Here is a 20,702-nt window from a genome sequence, read left to right on the forward strand (position 1 = left end):
AATAGTATACTTGTTCTCCCCCTAACATTTTATTACCATTTCTTCTATAATTACACTTAAGACATTCTTCAGCCATTTTAATACTTCTTGAAACTTTTCAGGTTTTCAGTGAACATTGAGAAATTCAAAAATTATTATAAACACATTTATCCATTCTATTAATAGCTCAGAAAAGCATTCAATTCTCATACAGTCACTATAAAACTGTCACTTCAAACACAAGTTAACAGGTGAGATTTTAATAAACTCACAGCTGCTTTTTCATTTTCCTTGGTGTCGTCATAGAGTGATTAAAACACACCTACACAAATCTTGGGGGGAGAACTCCTCTGTACTTGCTACCCTGAGATTTGGCATCTAACCCATTTGTAAGGTGGGAACTAGAAGAAATGAATGTCCTGTAGAAGTTCATACTTTTCTTTAACATCATAACAAAGCTTCCTCCCTAAAGGAGAGAGAATGACTAATCACAGACTATCCCCCTAAGATACCTATGCCTTTCTCAATCGTAACTTCAATGGACAAAATCAGTTTCACCTTCACAGTCACCTGCCTAAAGCAAACAGGAGACCAAACTATGCCATTAAGTATACTTTGTTCATAGGCTGAATCCAATTCCTTATTCACGTAAGTTACTATTATCAGTACATTAAGAACAAATGGAGTTTTCTTAGCATTAATCAACTGTAATGGTATATTAGCAGATCATTTGATTAGTATGGAGATTTCCTTTTCCTTCTATGATTAGAAAGTCTATGAAGGGGTCAGGCCAGTTTAGTTCACACTGTATCTCTTGTACCTAACCCAATGCCTGAAACATGAGCTCTCAATGAATTTTTGCTGAATCAACTGTAGTCCAACTGTTTTAGTTGAAGTCTGGGGGTGCAAAACACAAATGCCAATGGATTACAGAGATTCATTTAAATGCTAACTCATAACTACGAAAGCAACAAATATAAGATTATAGTTGAATGTTCCAAAATTCAACATATAGTCAGTGTCATGCACCTAAAAGTTAAAATGTCCAAACCAAACTATTCCCATAACCATCCACTAACACCTATACTCTCACAAATTTCCTTTCAGTGAATATCCCCAAGTCAAACAACTAGGAATTACCTTAGATTCTCTCCTCTTTCTCATCTTTCAACAGGATCCTACAGTCTTAATGTTTAAAGAACTGGTTACTTCCTCTTCCTCTTCACTGACATTATAAATTTAAACTTTCATTACTTCCCAACTGAATCACTTTAAAAAAAAAAAAAAAAAAAAAAAGGCCTCCCACGGGACTTCCCTGGAGGTCCAGTGGTTAAGACTATCTAGCACAGCATCTGATTACAGGAGGTGCATAGCGAGCATCTATTAAGCTAGTAAAACTGATTCTTTACAATTCTGATTAAAAGAAAAGACTAAAAGAAAAAATGGTCATAAATAGTTGTAGGGATCAAAGGTTTGTGGAATGCTGAAATAAATAAAAGAAACCAGGTTCTTTAACACAAATCTTATCAAAGCCTTCTCATTTCACAACTTTCCAAAGGGGGAGAGATATAGTCATTTTCCAAGTATACTGACAATATAAGCCCTCCTTTTGGGAAGCATTTCAGAAATGCTATCCATTTTTATTTCAAATAACAAAGTAAACAAGATAGACAAGAAGATCTAGAATATCCAGCTTCAACAACATTTAATACTTTACAGCCATATTTGTTTCCTTCTACTTCTTTTTCAGTTACTGCTTTTTCAGTACCCCACATACACCCATCTGATCCCATTCTCTTTCTCTTATCTCCTCAGTAAGTAACCAATATCATAAATTTGATGTTAAACTTAAGTATGTTTAGATAAGTAGTACAATAAATTATGTATCATTCTGTAGCTTGCTTTGTCCCTTAAAATGCATTTCTGAAATTTATCCATAATGGTACCTAGAACTCTATTTCACTCATTTTAACTGCTATAGAAAATTTAAGTGTTTGAATATACCGCATTTTATTTATCAACTGTCCTGTTCATAGGCTTTTTTTTTACTTCCTTTTTTTCCCTTTTTGCTATTATAAACAAAGCAGCAATAAAAATTCCTGTATTTGCCTCATTTATAAAAATACACAAAAATTCCTCTAGAGGTTACATCTAGGAACTGAATTCCCTTTCTTCAAAGTATCTCAGTTAAGAAAAAGAAAGACATAAGAAAGGAAAAAAGGTGTCACCTACAGTGTAGGCACTCATTAAACTATTTTCTTAAATGGGCTACTGTTTCCTCTAACATGTTCTAATTGGTTACTACTGCTTTACAGAATGCTGATTTTTTTTATTTTTAATATTAATTTTCTCTCTAGGAGTTTTGCTGAACATTGGGATTGACGTATATACATTATTGATACTATGTCTAAAATAGATAACTAATAAGAACCTATTGTACAGCACAGGGAACTCTACTCAATGCTCTGTGGTGACCTTAATGGGAAGGAAATGTAAAAAAGAGGGGATATATGTATACCTATAGCTAATTCACTTTGCTGTACAGTGTAAACTAACAATACTGTAAAGCAACTATACCTCCAATTAAAAAAATAAAAAATAAAAATAAATTTCCCTGTTAAAAATGCTGTGTTGTGAGTTATAACGTTTCTGTATGAAAATCTTTACCAAGCTAAGGAACTTCCCTCTTGTTCGTTTATTCATGAAGAACTATTGCTCATTGTGAATATCAGCTATATTTTATCAAATGATTTTTCTAAACATTCTACATCAATCTCCCTCACAACGATTATCTGCTAAAAAGATTTTCTAACATTAAGCCACCTTTGCATTCCTAAGATAAAACCTCTAAGCCTTAAAATTGTACTAAACTGAAACTGCCAATATTTTGAATTATTTGACCTTTTCTACCATTTCTTTTTCTATCTAATTTCCATTTCTGCTTTTATTATTCATGTCTTCCTAATTACTTCAGGTTTGCAATTTTTCTTTCTCTAAGTCTGTACTACTTTTGCTAATATTAATACATTTACGACTATGTATTTATCCAAGTAGTGCTTCAGCTGGCGTCAATTTTTCACTAACATTACTTTCACTAACACTCATATTTCAACTGTTTATTTCTTCTTTACTACATGAATTATTTGTAAGTGCCTTGCCAGACTTGTGAGTATAATGCAATGTTGGAGGGAAATTTATTTCGTGTATTTTAACCTTACTTGCATTGTAGTCAGAGAAAAGGGTCAGGCATTCTTTAATGAAATATTTCAAGACTTTCAATTCTCAATATTCCATGGTTATACTACACAGACATACCTTAGATATAGTGCAGGTTTGGTTTCAGACCACTGCAATACAGCAAATATCGCAATATAGTGAGTCACACGAACTTTTGGTTTCCCAGTCCATATAAAAGTTATGTTTACACTATACTATATAGTCTATAAAGTGTGCAATAACATTATGTCTAAATAAAACACTGGACATATCTTAAAAAATAATGCTGTTGGAAAAATGGTGCTGGCAGACTTGTTCAACAAAGGGATGCTACAAACCTTCAATTTGTAAAAAATGCAGTATCTGCAAAGTGCAGGGAAAACAAACAAACAAGGAATGCCTGTACTATTAGTAGCTGTGTAATGATTTTCATTTATCTTGCTCACTCCTGAGAAAACTATAGATTCGAGAAAATGTGACTGAAAATTTCTACAAAATTACCTCTTCAAAAACTACGTCTCTTCTATTCCCTCGGAATTCTTCCCCTGCAAATTTTGGAACCCTTTCAATCCACACCAAAGTCACTCAACTGCTCTTTCATATTTACTTTATTTCTCTGGGCTACATTCTAAATGAATGGCCTAATGAATGCCAATTCTTGAATTCTCCCTTTGATGGCATCTAATGTAGCTAATTTTTATCCTCAGGAAAACCAATTTACTAAGTTTATTTCCTTTTTGGTATCAGAATTTCTTCTTACATCTCTCTAGAATCTTAAAATATTTATTTCTTTTATTATTCATCCCTCCCTATCCAATGCTTTTGTAATTATCTCTGCTCATTCTACAACTAGATCATACAATGGGCTTAAAAAGTACTTCCTGCTCTAAGATGATATAGGGGATTTTTACAGACCCAGTCACCAACCAAGAAAGTAGTCATTTTAATTCAGGTCCTGGTTATGAGGACTATGTCTGTTTTCTCCCGGCCTTCAGCTCATGATTTCCTAAAAGTGGGGTTTTAGTATAAATTAGTATCCAAACTAGCACCCTCTTGAGTATTAAAAGAGTCTCTACATGGATAATAAGCACACTCCAGAGTCTCAAGGGTAACCTGAGATATATGATCCCTCTAAACACAAGCCTTAGCCTTTGCAGCAGTTATCAGCGGCTTTCTTCAGTCTCCTTTACAAGTATGGAGTCTCATCTTAGGTCCTGGTTTCATGTATTTTAAGCCTAACTCTATTCCTCTACCCTTCATGAAGCACCTGATATCCTTTTAACACACAAGAGCCAAACTCTTGGCTACAAGTACCTGCTTCTGCTACCTTAAGTCCAATCCTGATCACCACATACAGTTTTTCTTCTACATAAACCACAGAAACATTTAATTTAACATAAACCACAACTCATTAATGTCTACCTTCTTTTTAATATTCATCTTTCACTACTTTATGTTTGAAGTGAAGGAGTAATAAACACTGAAATTCGTGTGCCAGCTACAGTAAAAGACCTGCATCAGTTTTTTAAAAATGCATTCCTTTGGCTCAGCAACCACTTTCAGGAATTTATGTTACAAAGGATTCCCACATGCACATTTCAGAGGGATATATAAAGATATTCAAAGAAGTGCTATTTTTAATAGAATAAAACTACTCTTAAGGACCTCCCTGGTGGCACAGTGGTTAAGAATCCGCCTGCCAATGCAGGGAACATGGGCTCGATCCCTGGTCTGGGAAGATCCCATATGCTGCAGAGCAACAAGGGCCGTGGGCCACACTCTACTGAGCCTGCACTCTAGAGCCCACGAGCCACAACCACTGGGCCCACATGCCGCAACTACTGAAATCAGAGCACCCAGAGCCTGTGCTCCGCAACAAGAGAAACCAACGCACTGAGAAGCCTGCACACCAGGTTCGAGCCCTGGGCCAGGAAGATCCCACATGCCACAGAGCAACTAAGCCAGTGCGCCACAACTACTGAAGCCTGCACGCCTAGAGCCCATGCTCCGCAATAAGAGAAACCACTGCACTGAGAAGCCCATGCACTGCAACGAAGAGTAGCCTCCAATTGCCACAACTAGAGAAAGCCTGCAGGCAGCAACGAAGACCCAACACAGCCATAAGTAAATAAATACATACATACATACATACATTTATTAAAATAATAATAATAATAATAATAAAGCAGCCCAAATGAAAACTGGTTAAATAAATCATGACCAAGCCACATGGGGGAATAGTATGTAAATATTAAAAATTATAAGGTTAATTCATGGGAAAAAATGCCCACAATAGAATGCTGAGTAAAAAAACAAAAAAATTATGGAAGTCCGCAGCTTAATTTGAATACAGCTAGAAAAGAAAAACATAAAAGAATAATAAAAAATTACAGCAAAGCAGAAAAGGCTTAGGGCCAACTTCAATAGAAGAATAGTGAGAACAAGTTGAAAAAGTGAGTTAAAACCAAATTATGGAAGGTACCAAGGTTCTGACTACTAATCTGTACCTTTCATAAAACGTGAATCCAAAAGAATTTAAGCAGAGAGTAAAGTATGAAAACAGCAATAGGGAAGAGTATTGTGGATGAAGAACATAGAACATAGTGGGCAAAAAAGAAAGCACTTATACTAGTTACTAGTGTGTATCAAATGCAGATGACTAGATTTTGTTCATATTAAATACTGAAGCTTTTGTTCAAAAGTAAAAGCTGGAAAAATTAAGTTATGCATGAAAAAAAGAAACCAAAATACTGAAATACAATTTTTAAATTTAATTTCCTTCATTTTCCTGCTTATGCTTCCACCTAAGGGTGGGAGGCAATAAACATCTCAAAAATAGCATTTCTGTAGCTTGTTAACAATTTTTCTATTACACCACAATAAAGAAACTGTCAAGCTTAATGGCTAAAAGTCGCTTAATATATTTTTAAATTATACTTATGTAATTTAAGGTTGTCCATTGCTTTGGGTAACTGGGAATTCAATATTTCTTTAATTGACCATTTAGCATTATCCCACCACTCCATCTCCCTCCCCCTTCCCATACAAATTCCAAGATTCTTGAACACAACAATCTGGTAACATACTATAGCAGTAAACACTCCCTTAAGGAAGTCAAGAGGAAATATAGGTAAAAAATAGAAGATATACTAATGAAAACTTGCCTGCTTATAGTTCTAAAAATAAATCCATTTCATAAATTACCTAAATTTCAAACAAATTGAAAATGAAGTATCAAAAATGAGCAAATAAATATCAAATTAAAAGATTTAACATATAATCAATCATTAGTAATCAAAAAATGCAAATTGGGACTTCCCTGGTGGTCCAGTGGCTAAGGCTCTGCGTTCCCAATGCAGGGGGCCTGGGTTCAATTCCCGGTCAGGGAACTAGATCTCACATGCCACAACTAAGAGTTCGCATGCCGCTACTAAAGATTCTACATGCTGCAACTAAAACATCCCGCACACCGCAATGAAGATCCCGTATGCCGCAACTAAGACCTGGCACAGCCAAATAAATAAATAAATACATACATAAATAAATAAATATTTTTTTAAAAATTTCAATTTAAGATAATGAATTACCATTTTCATCTATGTTGTCAAATAATTCTTAAATATAAAATATCCAATTGCTAGCTATACTTCTGGTGAAAGCTAAACTAGTACAACTTTTTGGAGAGTAAAATGGTATTTATTACCACACAGTTAAGAAACATTCTTTAATGAAATAATTTTACCTCTAGTACTTTAAAATGAAAAAAAGATGTAGGGAAGTAAATACGAATGATGAATAAGTTTTAAAACAGTGAAAAAAATATAAAGATATGCTAAAAGAATAGTAATAATTATAGCTTATCCTTATAATGAATTATTAAGAAGCCAATAAAGATGTGCTCTTCTAGACTATTTAATGACATCTGTTGAGTGAATGAGGAAAGAGAAAAGAGGGTAAGAAGGTTATCAAAGATCACATACAGAAACACACACACACACACACACACACACACAAATAACCATAAAATATTAACTGTGGTTATTCCTAATTCACTACTTAGGAATGTGTTTTATAATATTTCTTTCAAATATTCTTCAATATACATGTTACTTATATCAAATACTAAAAAAAATATATTATTAAGGCAAAAAAAATTCTCAGGCAGCTCCTATTATATGCAAGTTACTTTATTCAGCACAATGTAATCTAAAGTTTGTAATCTTAAATTTACTATTAAACAAAATACCTTTCCTGACACTTTTTACAAAACAAGCAAAGAAAAACCTTTAAGTTAATAAACTTCTTGATCACACAATCAACACGAGTATATAAAATGTCAATATATACACTAACAGTTTCCACGTTATTGACTGTATTGCTTTATTAATAAGATAAAAACACTTAAAATTTACCTGCATTGCACTTTTTCCCAGTTTCACCACTTCAAATAATGTGACAGGCTCCCCTTCACCATTCTGTTGAGGGTGTCCATTAGCTCTTCCACGGCCTGTTCCTCTAACTCCAGCTTCAATTCTACTCTTCTCTCCAGGAGATTTTCGAGGTTTCTTATTTGTAGACTGAATAAAAAGATGAGGAAAAGTTAAATTAAATGCAGGCGTACTTTGCTTTATGTAGGATGATCTCAAATTACGTTTGATCCTGTGAAAGAGAAGTTAGAACTGTTATAGATAAGAGACATAATCCCAAAGGAGGCTTTACAATGTCTTCATTGATAAAAACAAAGTGCAAACAGCAAAGTACAAGTTAATTTATGAAAATATAGTTACAAGACAAAGATTTAACATTTTGTACAATAACGCCAATGCTGAACATTTTAACCATGTCCCCAACCATGCCCCCTTCTTGACATTTTCTTCTTCCTTATTTCATCAGAAACCTTGTTCAAAAAAAACATTACTTGGAAAAGCTGCATATTCAACTTCTCCCTCGACTTAATTTCTCAAATATTTCTTATCCAGTTATGCAACAAATACATACTGACCATATTTGGAACCATTCTAGGTACTAGAAATACAGCAAACATTCCTGCCTTGACAGAGTTTACATTCTTCAATTAACAACCCATCTCATGCCCCTGATTTTTTTTTTAAAATTCAACACTAGCTATCACCTTATCTATGTTTCACCTTTAGAGTCGAGATAGAACTGTTTGCAATCACTGTTATTATTCCCATAAATTTCATTCATATATAAACTCATCCGGGTTGCTGCTTCACCAAACTCACCAGTAAAATTAATGTTGCTAAATGTAATTTACATTTTTTGAAACTCTCTCAACAGGCCACATTATCCCCCTTGCTTTTCAGATATCTTTTCCCTCTCCATATTCCTTACCTGGCAGTGTTACCTTAGGTCTCTCCTCAGCATCTCCTCTTTTGAGCTGTCTACTTCACTCTCATAATGGCCTGTTTCAGTTGTCAATTCAGTTCCTCATCTCCAAATGTAAGTTAATTTGCCCCACTTTGTGATGCTGGAGCTGGACTCTGTGAACATTTCCCTTTTGTCATCTGCTGCACTGGTAGGCTTTATAACTAGAGGGCCCTGGAGGAACACTACAAAGCATAACATAGAGCAACTTTCCTCCCTACTCACAGGACCCACTTCTCTTCATTCTCTATCCCTGTCTTCTTCACAGTACTCTTTCACTCCTCTTAATAGTTAACAGCCTGACAACCATTTGTGTGTGTAGATTAACATATAATGAACTTACTGCTTATTTTTAAATAATTTATTTTTAGAACAGTGCTAGATTTACAAAAAAATTGTGAAGATAGTACAAGAAATTCCCACATCTATCACATCTAATTACACCTATTATTAATACCTTACTCTTTGTATGGTACATTTATTATAATTAATGAACCAATATTGATACATTAACAAAGTGCATACTTAATTGAGATTTTCTCAGTTTTTGTCTGATGACCTTTTCTGTTCTAGAAGCCCATCCAGGGCTCCTAGACATGTTCACATTATGTCTCTCTAAGCTCCTAGTGGCTCCAACAGTTTTTATACTTTCCTGATTTTTGGCGACCTTGACAATTATGAGGAATTTTGTACAGGTATTTTGTATTGCACAGGTATATTTTACAAAATGTTCCTCAACTGGGGTTTGTCTGATGTTTTTCTCATGACTAGACTGGGACTATGGGTTTGGAGAGGAAGATGTGAGAGATAAAATGTCACTTCTGTTATCTCCTATCAAGGCTATATGCTAACAACATGATTTATCACTCAATGCTGACCTGTTAATCAGCTGGCTGAATTGCTATTTGTCGGGATTCTCTACTGTAAAGTTACTTTTCCTCTCCTTTCCATACTGTGACCTTTGGAAGAAAGTCACTACGTACATCACACATTTAAGGAGTGGGGAGTTATGCTCCACCTCCTTGAAGGTAGAGCATTTACACATACCATTTGAAATTCTCCAGTATGGGAGATTTGTCTATTCTCACTCATTCATTCAATCATTTATACTGATGTAGACTCACTGACATTTATTTTATATTTTGGATTATAATTCAATACTATTTTATTTTGTTGTTCAACCTGTTTCAGCTTTGGCCGTTGAGAGATCTTTCAGTTGGCTCCTGTGTCCATCTGACATATTCCCATCATTTTGTGTGGGTTTTTGTTTGTTTGTTTGTTTTAGCACTTGATTACTTTCTGGCAGCACAACATTCTCCAGGCTCATTCCAGTTGTAGAATCAAGTAATACTACAAGGAGCTCTGGTTCCTTTTATTAGATAATTTTATTAGAGAGGAAGATCTGGGTACTAGGTTTTACTCCTTGATACGGAGTGCCCTTGCTTCTAGGCCCTTAAGCAGACAAAACAAAAAAATGTATGTTCCATATATACACACACACACACAACTATAAATATTTCTGCATGCAATGATCTGTTATCTATATTAAGCTAAGCTAAATTGTAACTGGTATCTCCAACTCTAATCCATTACCACATGGTTGCTTCTTCCCCTTGCTCATCTACAAACACCCGCTCCAACAGTGAGAAATCTGGCTCTCATCAGTATATGTGTATAGTAGAATTTAAGCCCAACCCCATGGGAAACAACTTTATGAACTAGATTGCAGTTTTTATATACACTGTGTATAGCTTCTTTGACTTTCCTCTTACAGACTTGTTTTCAAAGTTATTTAAGTCAGCAACTCTCCCTCAACTCCCTTCACTGCAACAGTTACATTACATTGTTATACTCTACATTTCACCCTGATATTCCCCTTATAAATGATTTTTTAAACATCTGTATTAATAAAATTCACTCTTTTTCTGAAAAGTTCAGTGGGTTTTGACAAACGCCCAGTGTCATGTATGCACAATTATGGTATCACAGAGAAAAGTTTCACTACCTTAAAAAATGTCTGTACTTCACATCCATTCAACCTTCCCACTTCCCCTTGGCAAACACCAAATTTTTTTTCTAATCACCACTACAGTTTTGTCTTTTACAGAGTCATATAATTGGAATCACACAGCATATAGCGTCTTCATACTGGTATCTCTCATTTTAACAAAGTGCATTTAAGATTGATCCATGTCTTTTACAGGTTAAATAGCTCATTTCTGTTTATCTCTAAACAATATTCCATGGTAGGGATGTACCATGTTTTGTTATCCGTTTACCTAATGATGGACATCTTGGCCACCATTTTTGGCAGTTAGGAATACAGCTGCTATAGGCATTCACATGCAGGGTTTTGTGTGGATAAAACTTTCAAATCAGTTGTGTAAACATCTAGGATTACTGGATCACATGTTAAAACTATGTTTAGCTTTGTACAAAACTGCGAAACTGTCTTCCAAAGTTTGCATTCTGACCAGCAATGAATGAGAGCTTCTGTTGCTTCGCATTCTTGCCAGGAAATTGGTACTGTCAGGTTTTTAGATTTCAGCCATTCTAACAGGCATATAGTAATATCTCCTTGTTGTCTTAATTTGCAATTCCTGAATGATAAATGATTAAAGACTTTTCAATAAATAATAATTCTTCACATTAAATTTTTCTGTTTGAATTACTGGTGAGGATTTGTCTCCTGATTAGAATCTCCATACCTGCACTATCCAACATCGTAGCCTCTAGCCCTCACAGGTAATTGAGCACTTGAAATATGGCTACTCAAAACTTAGATGAGCAATGTACTGAATATCCACAAGGTTGTGAAGATTTACTATGAAAAACAGCATATAAAATACCTCATTAATACATTGATTACATGATGAAATAATATTTTAGGTATATCAGGTTAAATAAATTATATTACTAAAGTTAATTTCACCCACTTCTTATAACTTACTAGAAAATATTAAATTACAGATGTGGCTCACATCATATTTGTTAGACAATGTCATTCTATTCTAATATTATAACCACAGTAATCCCTATATTACAAATTTAATCCCAACACTTATTTCCTTCTTTATTTCATCTCTAATTTCCAATGACTCTCACAACCATCAAGTTGAAGTCCAAACTCCTCAGCATGGCAAGTAAGGCTATCAATTACTACCTGTTCAGTCATCTACTACACCAGATCCCTATTATAGGCTACTATCTTGCCATACTGACCAATTTAAAATTGCTTGAAAATATCATTATTTCATGCATTCATCCTGTTAAGCTAGACTATAGATCCTAGTTCCTCCTAACAAGTCTTATTTCTGTGCTCGCTCTTTGGAGAAATAGGTGTCTTCCCTGTGGCAGGTACGTGCATGAGCACTTGTATGTGTGTGTATGAAGAGGGGCAGGGGAACTGTTATTTTTCTTTATTGAGTAAGTAACACATTCCCATGGCTCAAAATTCAAAAGGTGATTAAAGTTACACAATGAAAACTTGCCCACTCTTACCCTGAAGCCTTAGAAAAGATTGGTTCTTTGAACCAAAATTATTCATTCCTATATGTCATTCCAGAGACATTTAAACATATAAAAAATACACATGAAAGAAATTAAGGAAGACATAGATAAAGAGAAACCCATCCCATGTTCATGGGCTGGAAGACTTAATATCATTAAGATGTTAATACTACCCCAAGTGATCTTTCTGTAGATTCAATGAAGTCTCTATCAAAATCCCCATGACCACTTTTGCAGAAACAGAAAAATCCATTCTATAATTCAGAGGGACTCTCAAAGGACTCCTAATAGCCAAAACAATACTGATTCCAAAACTTACTACAAAGCTAGCATAATCAAAATAGTGTGGTGCTGGCACAAAGATATATAGACCAATGGAACAGAATAGAGAGCCCAGAAATAAACCCTCACACATACGGTTAAATAATTTTTGAAAAGGGTACCCAGACCATTCAATGGGGAAAGAGTAAAAATGCAACCCACAGAATGAGAAAATATTTGTAAATCATATACCTGATAATGATTAACATTCAGAATAGAGAACTAAAACTCAACAACAAAACAACCTGATTCAAAAATGGGCAAAGGCCTTGAATAGACATTTCTACAAAGAAGATATGCAAACGGCCAATAAGCATGTGAAAAGATACTCAACATCACTCATAATTAGGAGAAATGCAAATCAAAACTACAAGATGCCATCTCACACCTATCAGGATGACTACTATCAAAAAAAAAGAGAGAGAGAAGTCTAGGTGAAGTTGTGGAGAAACTGGAACTCAACACATTTTTGATGGGAATGTTAAAATGGTACAGCTGTTGTAGATAACAATATGGCAGTTCCTCAAATATTAAAAATAGAATTAACCATACGACCACCAATAACACACCTAGATATGTACCCAAAAGAAATGAAAGCAGGATCTCAAAGATATTTGTACACCCTTATTCATAGCACCATTGTTCACAATAGCTAAAACTTGGTAGCAACCCAAGTGTCCATTGGCAGATGAACGGATAAACAAATGTGGCATATATATACAATATTATTTAGCCTTGAAAAGGAAGGGAATTCTGACAAATGCCACAATGTGAATGGACCTTGAGAACATTATGCTAAGTGAAATAAACTAGTCACAAAAAGACAAATACTGTATGATTCCACTTACATGAAGTACTCAGTCAAAATCATAAGACAGAAACTAGAATGGTAATTGCCACGGGCTGGGGAAGGGGAGAATTGGTTATTGTTTAATTCGTATAAAGTTTCAGTTTTAAAAAACGAAGAAAGTTATGGAGATGGGTGGTGGTGATGACGGTATATGAATGTATTTAACGCCATGGAACCATACACTTAAAAACGTAACTTAGTAAATCATAAGTATTTCACGAGAAAAAAAAAAAAATTTGAAAAAAAATGCATATATTTTCCACGTACCTATTATATTTTGTTATGTATGCACAATTCTGCACCATTCTATTTTCATTATCAACATATTTTTGTACTTAATCTATAGCCAAGACCTAGAGAATGTCTTGACTCTTCCAAAAGCTGCAGTGTTCCATTACATAGATATACATTAACTTATTTAGCTATTAACCTATTGATGAACATTTATTTTATTCTGGATCTTTTACTACTACAAATAACGCTGCAACAAATAAGCTTGTGTACATATAGGAATGTTTACATGTGTCATAGACACACACATCACCACACATTTTAGTACATACATAGCATGAACTAAACTCTATGAATAAAAAGAAAATAAACAGTCATTCTCAAACCTAGCAGCCTATTAGCATTAGTTATGAAAGGTGAATAAAAGGGTAAAATCCACTTGATCTTATCTAGGGTCTATCTGTATTTTATCCCATTATCACAAGAATGATTTTCCTATTATAGATCCATACAGTAATATACAGTAAAGATACAGAAAGATAAACTGAAAAGCTGATGTTCAGAAAGACTGTGCCCAATAAAAAAGAGTAAGGAAGAGGAAAAATCATAACAAGTTACATGCAATCTTTAGCTTATAACCAAGGGTTACAATTTTGCGGTCCTGAAAATAATTCTTCTCCCAAAACATAGGACTACTTATTCCATTAAATAAAATCACGTATTTGTGTAGAGACTGGGGGCAGTGCTGTAAGGGGGATTTGAAAATTAGGAACTATAACAGTTATTTCAAAGGGTAATAATATACACATTACCTTTTAGTTACTTGTGACTTTCCAGGCTCCCTTCCCTACACTTTTTGTGCTACGAGGTTAGGACACCTGTACATGTAGTCTCATTCCTGGACAAGGAACCACAGTGCTCTCAATGAAAGAAATGGGTGATGTTCTGTATCAAACTTGTTTAGTCCAGTTTCGAGTTTGTGCCATCTTAAGAACTGAGTCATACTGACCAGTATGAAGTAATACCTAATTTGTGGTTTTGATTTGCATTTCTCTAACAACAATGTTGAGCATCTTTTCATGTGCTTACTGGTCATCTGTATATCTTCTTAAGAAAAATATCTATTCGGGTCTTCTGCCCATTTTTTTTGATTGAACTGTTTGTTTTTACAATATTGAGTTGTATGAGCTGTTTGTATATTTTAGGTATTAACCCCTTGTCAGTCACATCATTTGCAAATACTTTCTCCCGTTCCTAGGTTGTCTCTTCATTTTATTGATGGTTTCCTTCACTGTGCAAAAGCTTTTAAGTTTAATTAGGCCTCATTTGTTTATCTTTCCTTCTACTTCTTTTGCCTTGGGAGACCAATCTAAGAAAATACTGTTTCAATTTATGTCAGAGAATGTCTTGCCTATCTTCTCTTCTAGGAGATTTATGGTATCATGTCGTATGTTTAGGTCTTTAAAGCATTTTTTAGTTTATTCTTGCTCAGAGTGTAAGGGAGTGTTCTAATTTCACTGATTTACATGTAGCCGTCCAGCTTTCCCAACACACTTGTCAAAGAGGTGGTGTTTCTTATCTTTTCTCCATGGTATATTCCTGCCTCCTTGGTATAATACAGATTATGGTATAATCTCCTTGTAGATTACCAGACCATAAGCAAGTGGATTTATTTCTGGGCTCTCTATTCTGTTCCATTTACCTATATGGATAAATATATATATTTATGTTTTTGTGCCAATACCACACTATTTTGGTTTCTGTAGCTTTGTAGTATAGTCTGAAGTCTGGAAGGGTTATGCCTCCAGCTCTGTTCTTTTTCCTCAGGTCTGTTTTGGCAATTCTGGGTCTTCTGCGGTTCCATATAAATTTCAGGACTATTTGTTCTACTTCAATGAAAATGTCATGGGCATTTTGATATGGATTGCATTAAATCTTAAGATTGCTTTGCGTAGTATGGACATTTTAACAGTGTTAAGTCTTTCAATCTAAGAGCATGGAATATCTTTCAATTTCCTAGAATCATCTTCAATTTCCTTCATCAATGTCTTATTTTCAGCATATAGTTCTTTCAACTCCCTGGTTAAATTTATTCCTAGGTATTTTTTGACAAAATTTTAAACAGGATTTCTTTTTACTTTCTCTTTCTGATATTTCATTCTTAGTGTAAAGAAATGCAACAGAACACCTCACACTGGTCAGAATGGCTAGCATCAAAAAGTCTAGCAATAATAAATGCTGGAGAGGGTCTGGAGAAAGGGAACCTTTCTACTCTGTTGATGGGAATGTAAACTGGTGTGGCCACCATGGAAAACAGTATGGAGGTTCCTTAAAAAAAACTAAAAATAGAGCTACCATATGATCCTGGAAAAAATAAAAACTTCAATTCTAAAAGATACATGCACACCAATGTTCACAGGGGCACTATTTACAATAGCCAAGACATGGAAACAACCCAAGTAGCCATCAACAGTCAATTGACTTCAGAGGCAGTATACATCTATAATGGAATACTACTCAGCTATAACAAAGAATGAAATATTGCCATTTGCAGCAACATGGAGGACCTAGCAAATATTATATTCAGTGAAGTAAGTCAGACAGAGAAAGACAAGTGTTATATGATATCATTCATATGTGGAATCTAAAAAATAATACAAATGGAGAGAGGGGAAGGGACTTGGGATGGGGAAAGTCAATGGTGACTCATGTTTTTCATTTTAGATTCCTGGAAAAATTATGGTATCTTTTAGCAAAATTACGGAAGTCAGAACTAAAAACTAGTCTTGTAGAAGAAACGTTAAATGAAAAATTTTCAAAATAAGACAACAAAGCTGGTTGACGAAAAGCAGATACAAGTCCAACTGATAAATACATTTCCAAAACGGATCATAAAAGCATGTAGGCTCAAGCTACAAAAATTATTTTAGAAAGAGATTTCTATTTCTTAGAAAAATATAGAAAAAGTGGTATGGAAAATGACCAACAGGCACTTAGAAACACAAATGACCAATATTTCAGAACATACAAATGAAATGTTACAGTACTTAAAAATTAAAAAAGATTTAACAATCAGTATACTCAACGGTAAGAGAAGTAATGCCATATATTTTGCTGCGTGAAAGGCAACCTGATAATACACATTAAAAACTTTCAAAACATGGCATACCTTTTGAGTAATCAATTCTACTTTTAGGAATTTAGGATAAAATGTACCTATGGCTCTAGAACTAAATTTATTTTCAAGAAATAAGTTTATGTCAGCATGCTTTAAATTAGTGAAGAATTTTTAATATAAATGTTCAATAGGGAACTAATTAAATAATTACACACAGAATACTATGTAGCTATTAAAATTATGTAAAAATATATAAATATCATGAAATTCACAATATTATAAACAAAAGTACCAAGTAATTTAGAATATCCAACTTTTATAAATAAATTCACCTGTTAACCTCTCCTTCTAATAGTCACTGTTAATATTTTGTTGTGTATCTATGCTCCATCGTCTATGTATATGAATATATAGACATAAAAGTAAAAACTGTATCTCTTTTTATTTACCTTTCCTACTTATCCTACCCAAATATGAAAGTTAAATAATGTTGAAAATGTAAGTGCCGGTTCTTACTTAAACAGAATAAAGAGAACAAAACCCTTAATAAAACATTAAATCAGAGACTAAAGATAGGTTAGGTTACAAATGTGCTGATTTACATGACAACTAAACACAACATGAAATCCTGGATTGGATCCTGAACCAAGAAAAAAAAAAATTTCTTCTTTTGCTTAGGACATCAGGCAAAATCTGAGTGAAGTGTATGCATATAAGGTCAGTATTATATCAGTATTATCTTCCTGATTTTCAAACATGTACTGTTGTTGTGCAGAATATCTTTGATTTTAAGAAAATGCATACTAAAGCATTAGGAGTAAAGTGGTATCATGTTTACAACTTACTCTCAAAGAGTTAAAAAATAATAATTGGTATATAATATAGATTTTTATATTTATATATTTATATTAATGCATCTGTGTGTGTATATATAGAGAAAAAACATGATAAAGCAAATGTAGTAACATGCTAACATCTGCGCAATCTGCATGAAAAATCTGCATAGGAATTCACTGTATAATTCTTGGAATTCTGTGTCTGAAATTATTTCAAAATACAAAGAATTCTAAACACTACGGGGAAAAAAATGATGATTTAACGAAATTAAACACCATTCATTCACTCAATAAACAGTTACTGAAAGTTGAACAACAGTATATACCAGTAAACAAACCAGGTAAAAATCCCTTCCTTCATGCAGCTTACCTTCTAGTAGGGGGAGACAGAAAAGAAGTAAATAAGTAAAGGGTATACTGTGCTACTGCTAGATGGCAATAAGTACTACAGAGAAAGGGGAAAACACACACACACGGAAGACAGGGACAGTAAGTCCCTTTGGGTAGGAGGAAAGATGCAATTCTAGATACCATCCATTAGGGAGGTCGGAATGAGAAGATAACACAGGGCTCTGAGACAAGGAGCACACCTGATAGGTTAGAGCAAAGACACATAATGGTGGTTTAATCCAGTGTTGTAGTTTAAAAAAATGATTGATACAATTTGTAAATCAATTAGACAGCATTTGTTGATAGTCTAGACAAAGGCTGAGAAAGAAAGACTCAAAGATGACAACAGGTTTATAGCTGAGCAACTAGAAGCACAAAACTGCCATTATGGAAAAGAGGTGATCAGGAGATAGGAAGCTTGAAAATTTGGTTTTTAAACATTGTGGGCCCATTAAATATCTAAATGAAGATTCTCAATGGGCACTGGATATAAACTTGGAGTCCAGGGATAAAGTCCAAGCTAGGGACATAAATCTGGGTGTCATAAGTTTAGAGAAGGTATTTAAAGTTATGAGATTGGACATCACCAAGGAAGTACTGTGTAGACAGAGAAAATGATGTCCATTATTTGCTAACACAATCATACGGGTAGAATAAGCATGATACTATACAGTGTTTATTTAGAGATCAATAATCATTTGGATACAGAGCCACAATAATAACAGATATGAATTAGGGCACCTGCAAAATAAGAGTGGTTTAATAAGAAAAGTCTCTGAAATAACAGTATACAGAGAAGAAATACCAAAAATGAGTTGTCTCCTAAGAATTTAGAAATAAAGAAAATAATACTGTCCAAAACAGAAATCCTTATACTCTTTGTTTTCATTTGAGTAAATTAATAAAACCAGAGATCCATGAAGTCCTCTCAACAAGTATGAAAAGTATTAAAACTAGCTAAACGAGTATACTGATCAAAACTTAACTTGTTCAAAATGGAGCCAGTTGATAGGAAATGTCCAAGCAATCTGCAGAATGGATACTATGGCATAACCCAAATGTGATCATTCTGACAATATATACCTCTCACTTTTAATTAACAGCTTGGCATTTTGGCATTCTTGAGGGAAAGAGTTTGCGGGGTAGGTTGTGAATTTAAATCCTAGCTTTGCTACTTATACAACGTTGTGACCTTAGGCAAAATAACACTTTCTATTTTTGTTTTCTACTTTGTAAACTGCATATAAGACCTACTTCATAGTATTGGTGTGAAGATTAAATGACATAAAAAGCATCAGCTAAGTACAAACCCCAAAGCAGAAACTCAAGAAGTTCTATTGTTCCCAAGATCAAGAAATGGGCCTAAGTCAGGTGGAAGTATAGACAGCCATGTGAACTAATGAGTGTGAAAATAATGGACTAAAATCTAACACAAGTCTCTAGAATGCTACTATCCTATGCTGGCTGACATTTTTTCAATTCTATAGACATGGGATGAACGTGTACTATTTACCTGCTAGATTATGTAGTAGCAGTTTCACTAAAAGTAAAATCTTATTTCTAACCACAAAAGAGCTAACCATTTGGATACACAGACTCCTTTTCATCAGGAAATCAAAATATTCAGGGATACAGCTGTTGGGATACAGATGGTTTTATTAATTTGCTCAAAATCAAATAGGTTATACAAAATAATACAACAGCCTGCAGAAGGGGTGATAAATTCTCTTTAGGAGAAAAAAAAAATAAAGGTTTTCTTGAAGAAGACAACACTTAATCTGAATCTTTAAGTAAAGAATTTTAATTGGAGGGGGACAAACTGAAGTAATCAATCATGTAGGCAGTTTATTCTATTACCTTCAAGCAACTTTAGTCTTATTCTGAATTTTGTACCTGTAACCTATGAATCCTAGAGAAAGCAATGTAACTCGCCCAGTCTTAGAAAAATCATACAGTAGTAAGGGGAAATAAAATAGTCTCCAGCTTCTAAGTGCAAGACTCTATCACTTTCCCAAAACGTTTTTTTAAGGAATACTGTGCCACCAAATAATTGTATAAAATTAAGAAGGATTATAAAGAGTGACTTCAACATATGTCTTTTCCTCCACTATTTTTTTCCCTTTAAATAAAGGTGGACGATAAAAGTGAGTGAAGGGAAAATTGTATAAGTCATCCTTCTTTCCCCTTTTTTTGTAGTTGTTAGATTATCCTGCAAAAGTAAAAGTAATGGAGTTTCACTGAAGTTAATTAAAAATTGTGGCAAACATAAATACTGATACAACAGCAATAACATAAAAAATTTTTAAGTCACTACAAAGGACGTACATATATAATAACTGGTTAAATAACATAACCATCAATTGCAATAGGTAGATCATGACTCAAGCCAAGAAACTATATTTTTTAAAATTTAATAGGTATAAAATGATTATAAACTTTAAATATGTTATCTGGTGATATTACTAAAATACTGTTATCTTGCATTATGATAATGATATTGGGGTGATATTTTAAGAAGAGAGAAAGCAAGCCCTTATCTTTTAGAGATACATTCTGAAATATTTAAAGATGGAATGATGTCTAGAATGACCTTCAAAAATAACACGGAATCCAAATTGGAAAAGAAGAAGTAAAATTGTCACTCTTTGCAGATGACGTATTACACATAGAAAACCCTAAAGATGCTACCAGAAAACTGCTAGCACTAATTGATGAATTCAGTAAAGTAGCAGGATACAAAATTAATGCACAGAAATCTCTTGCATTCCTATACACTAACAATGAAAGAGCAGAAAGAGAAATTAAGGAAACTCTCTCATTTACCACTGCAACAAAAAGAATAAAATACCTAGGAATAAACCTG

At 33.9% G+C, this 20,702-nt stretch overlaps 1 protein-coding gene across 3 annotated transcripts in view; it reads right to left on the reverse strand.

Moving 5' to 3' along the window:
• Nucleotides 1-20,702, reverse strand: part of STAG1 (STAG1 cohesin complex component) — a 401,388-nt gene that overhangs the window by 266,793 nt on the left and 113,893 nt on the right. For all 3 annotated transcript variants that reach the window (XM_057738186.1, XM_057738184.1, XM_057738185.1), the window contains one exon: nt 7,608-7,772. In XM_057738186.1, the coding sequence (XP_057594169.1) occupies nt 7,608-7,772 (165 nt within the window). The remainder of the gene's footprint in view (nt 1-7,607; nt 7,773-20,702) is intronic.

This window comes from Hippopotamus amphibius, chromosome 6 (genome assembly GCF_030028045.1).
Source record: "Hippopotamus amphibius kiboko isolate mHipAmp2 chromosome 6, mHipAmp2.hap2, whole genome shotgun sequence".
NCBI lineage: Eukaryota > Metazoa > Chordata > Mammalia > Artiodactyla > Hippopotamidae > Hippopotamus > Hippopotamus amphibius.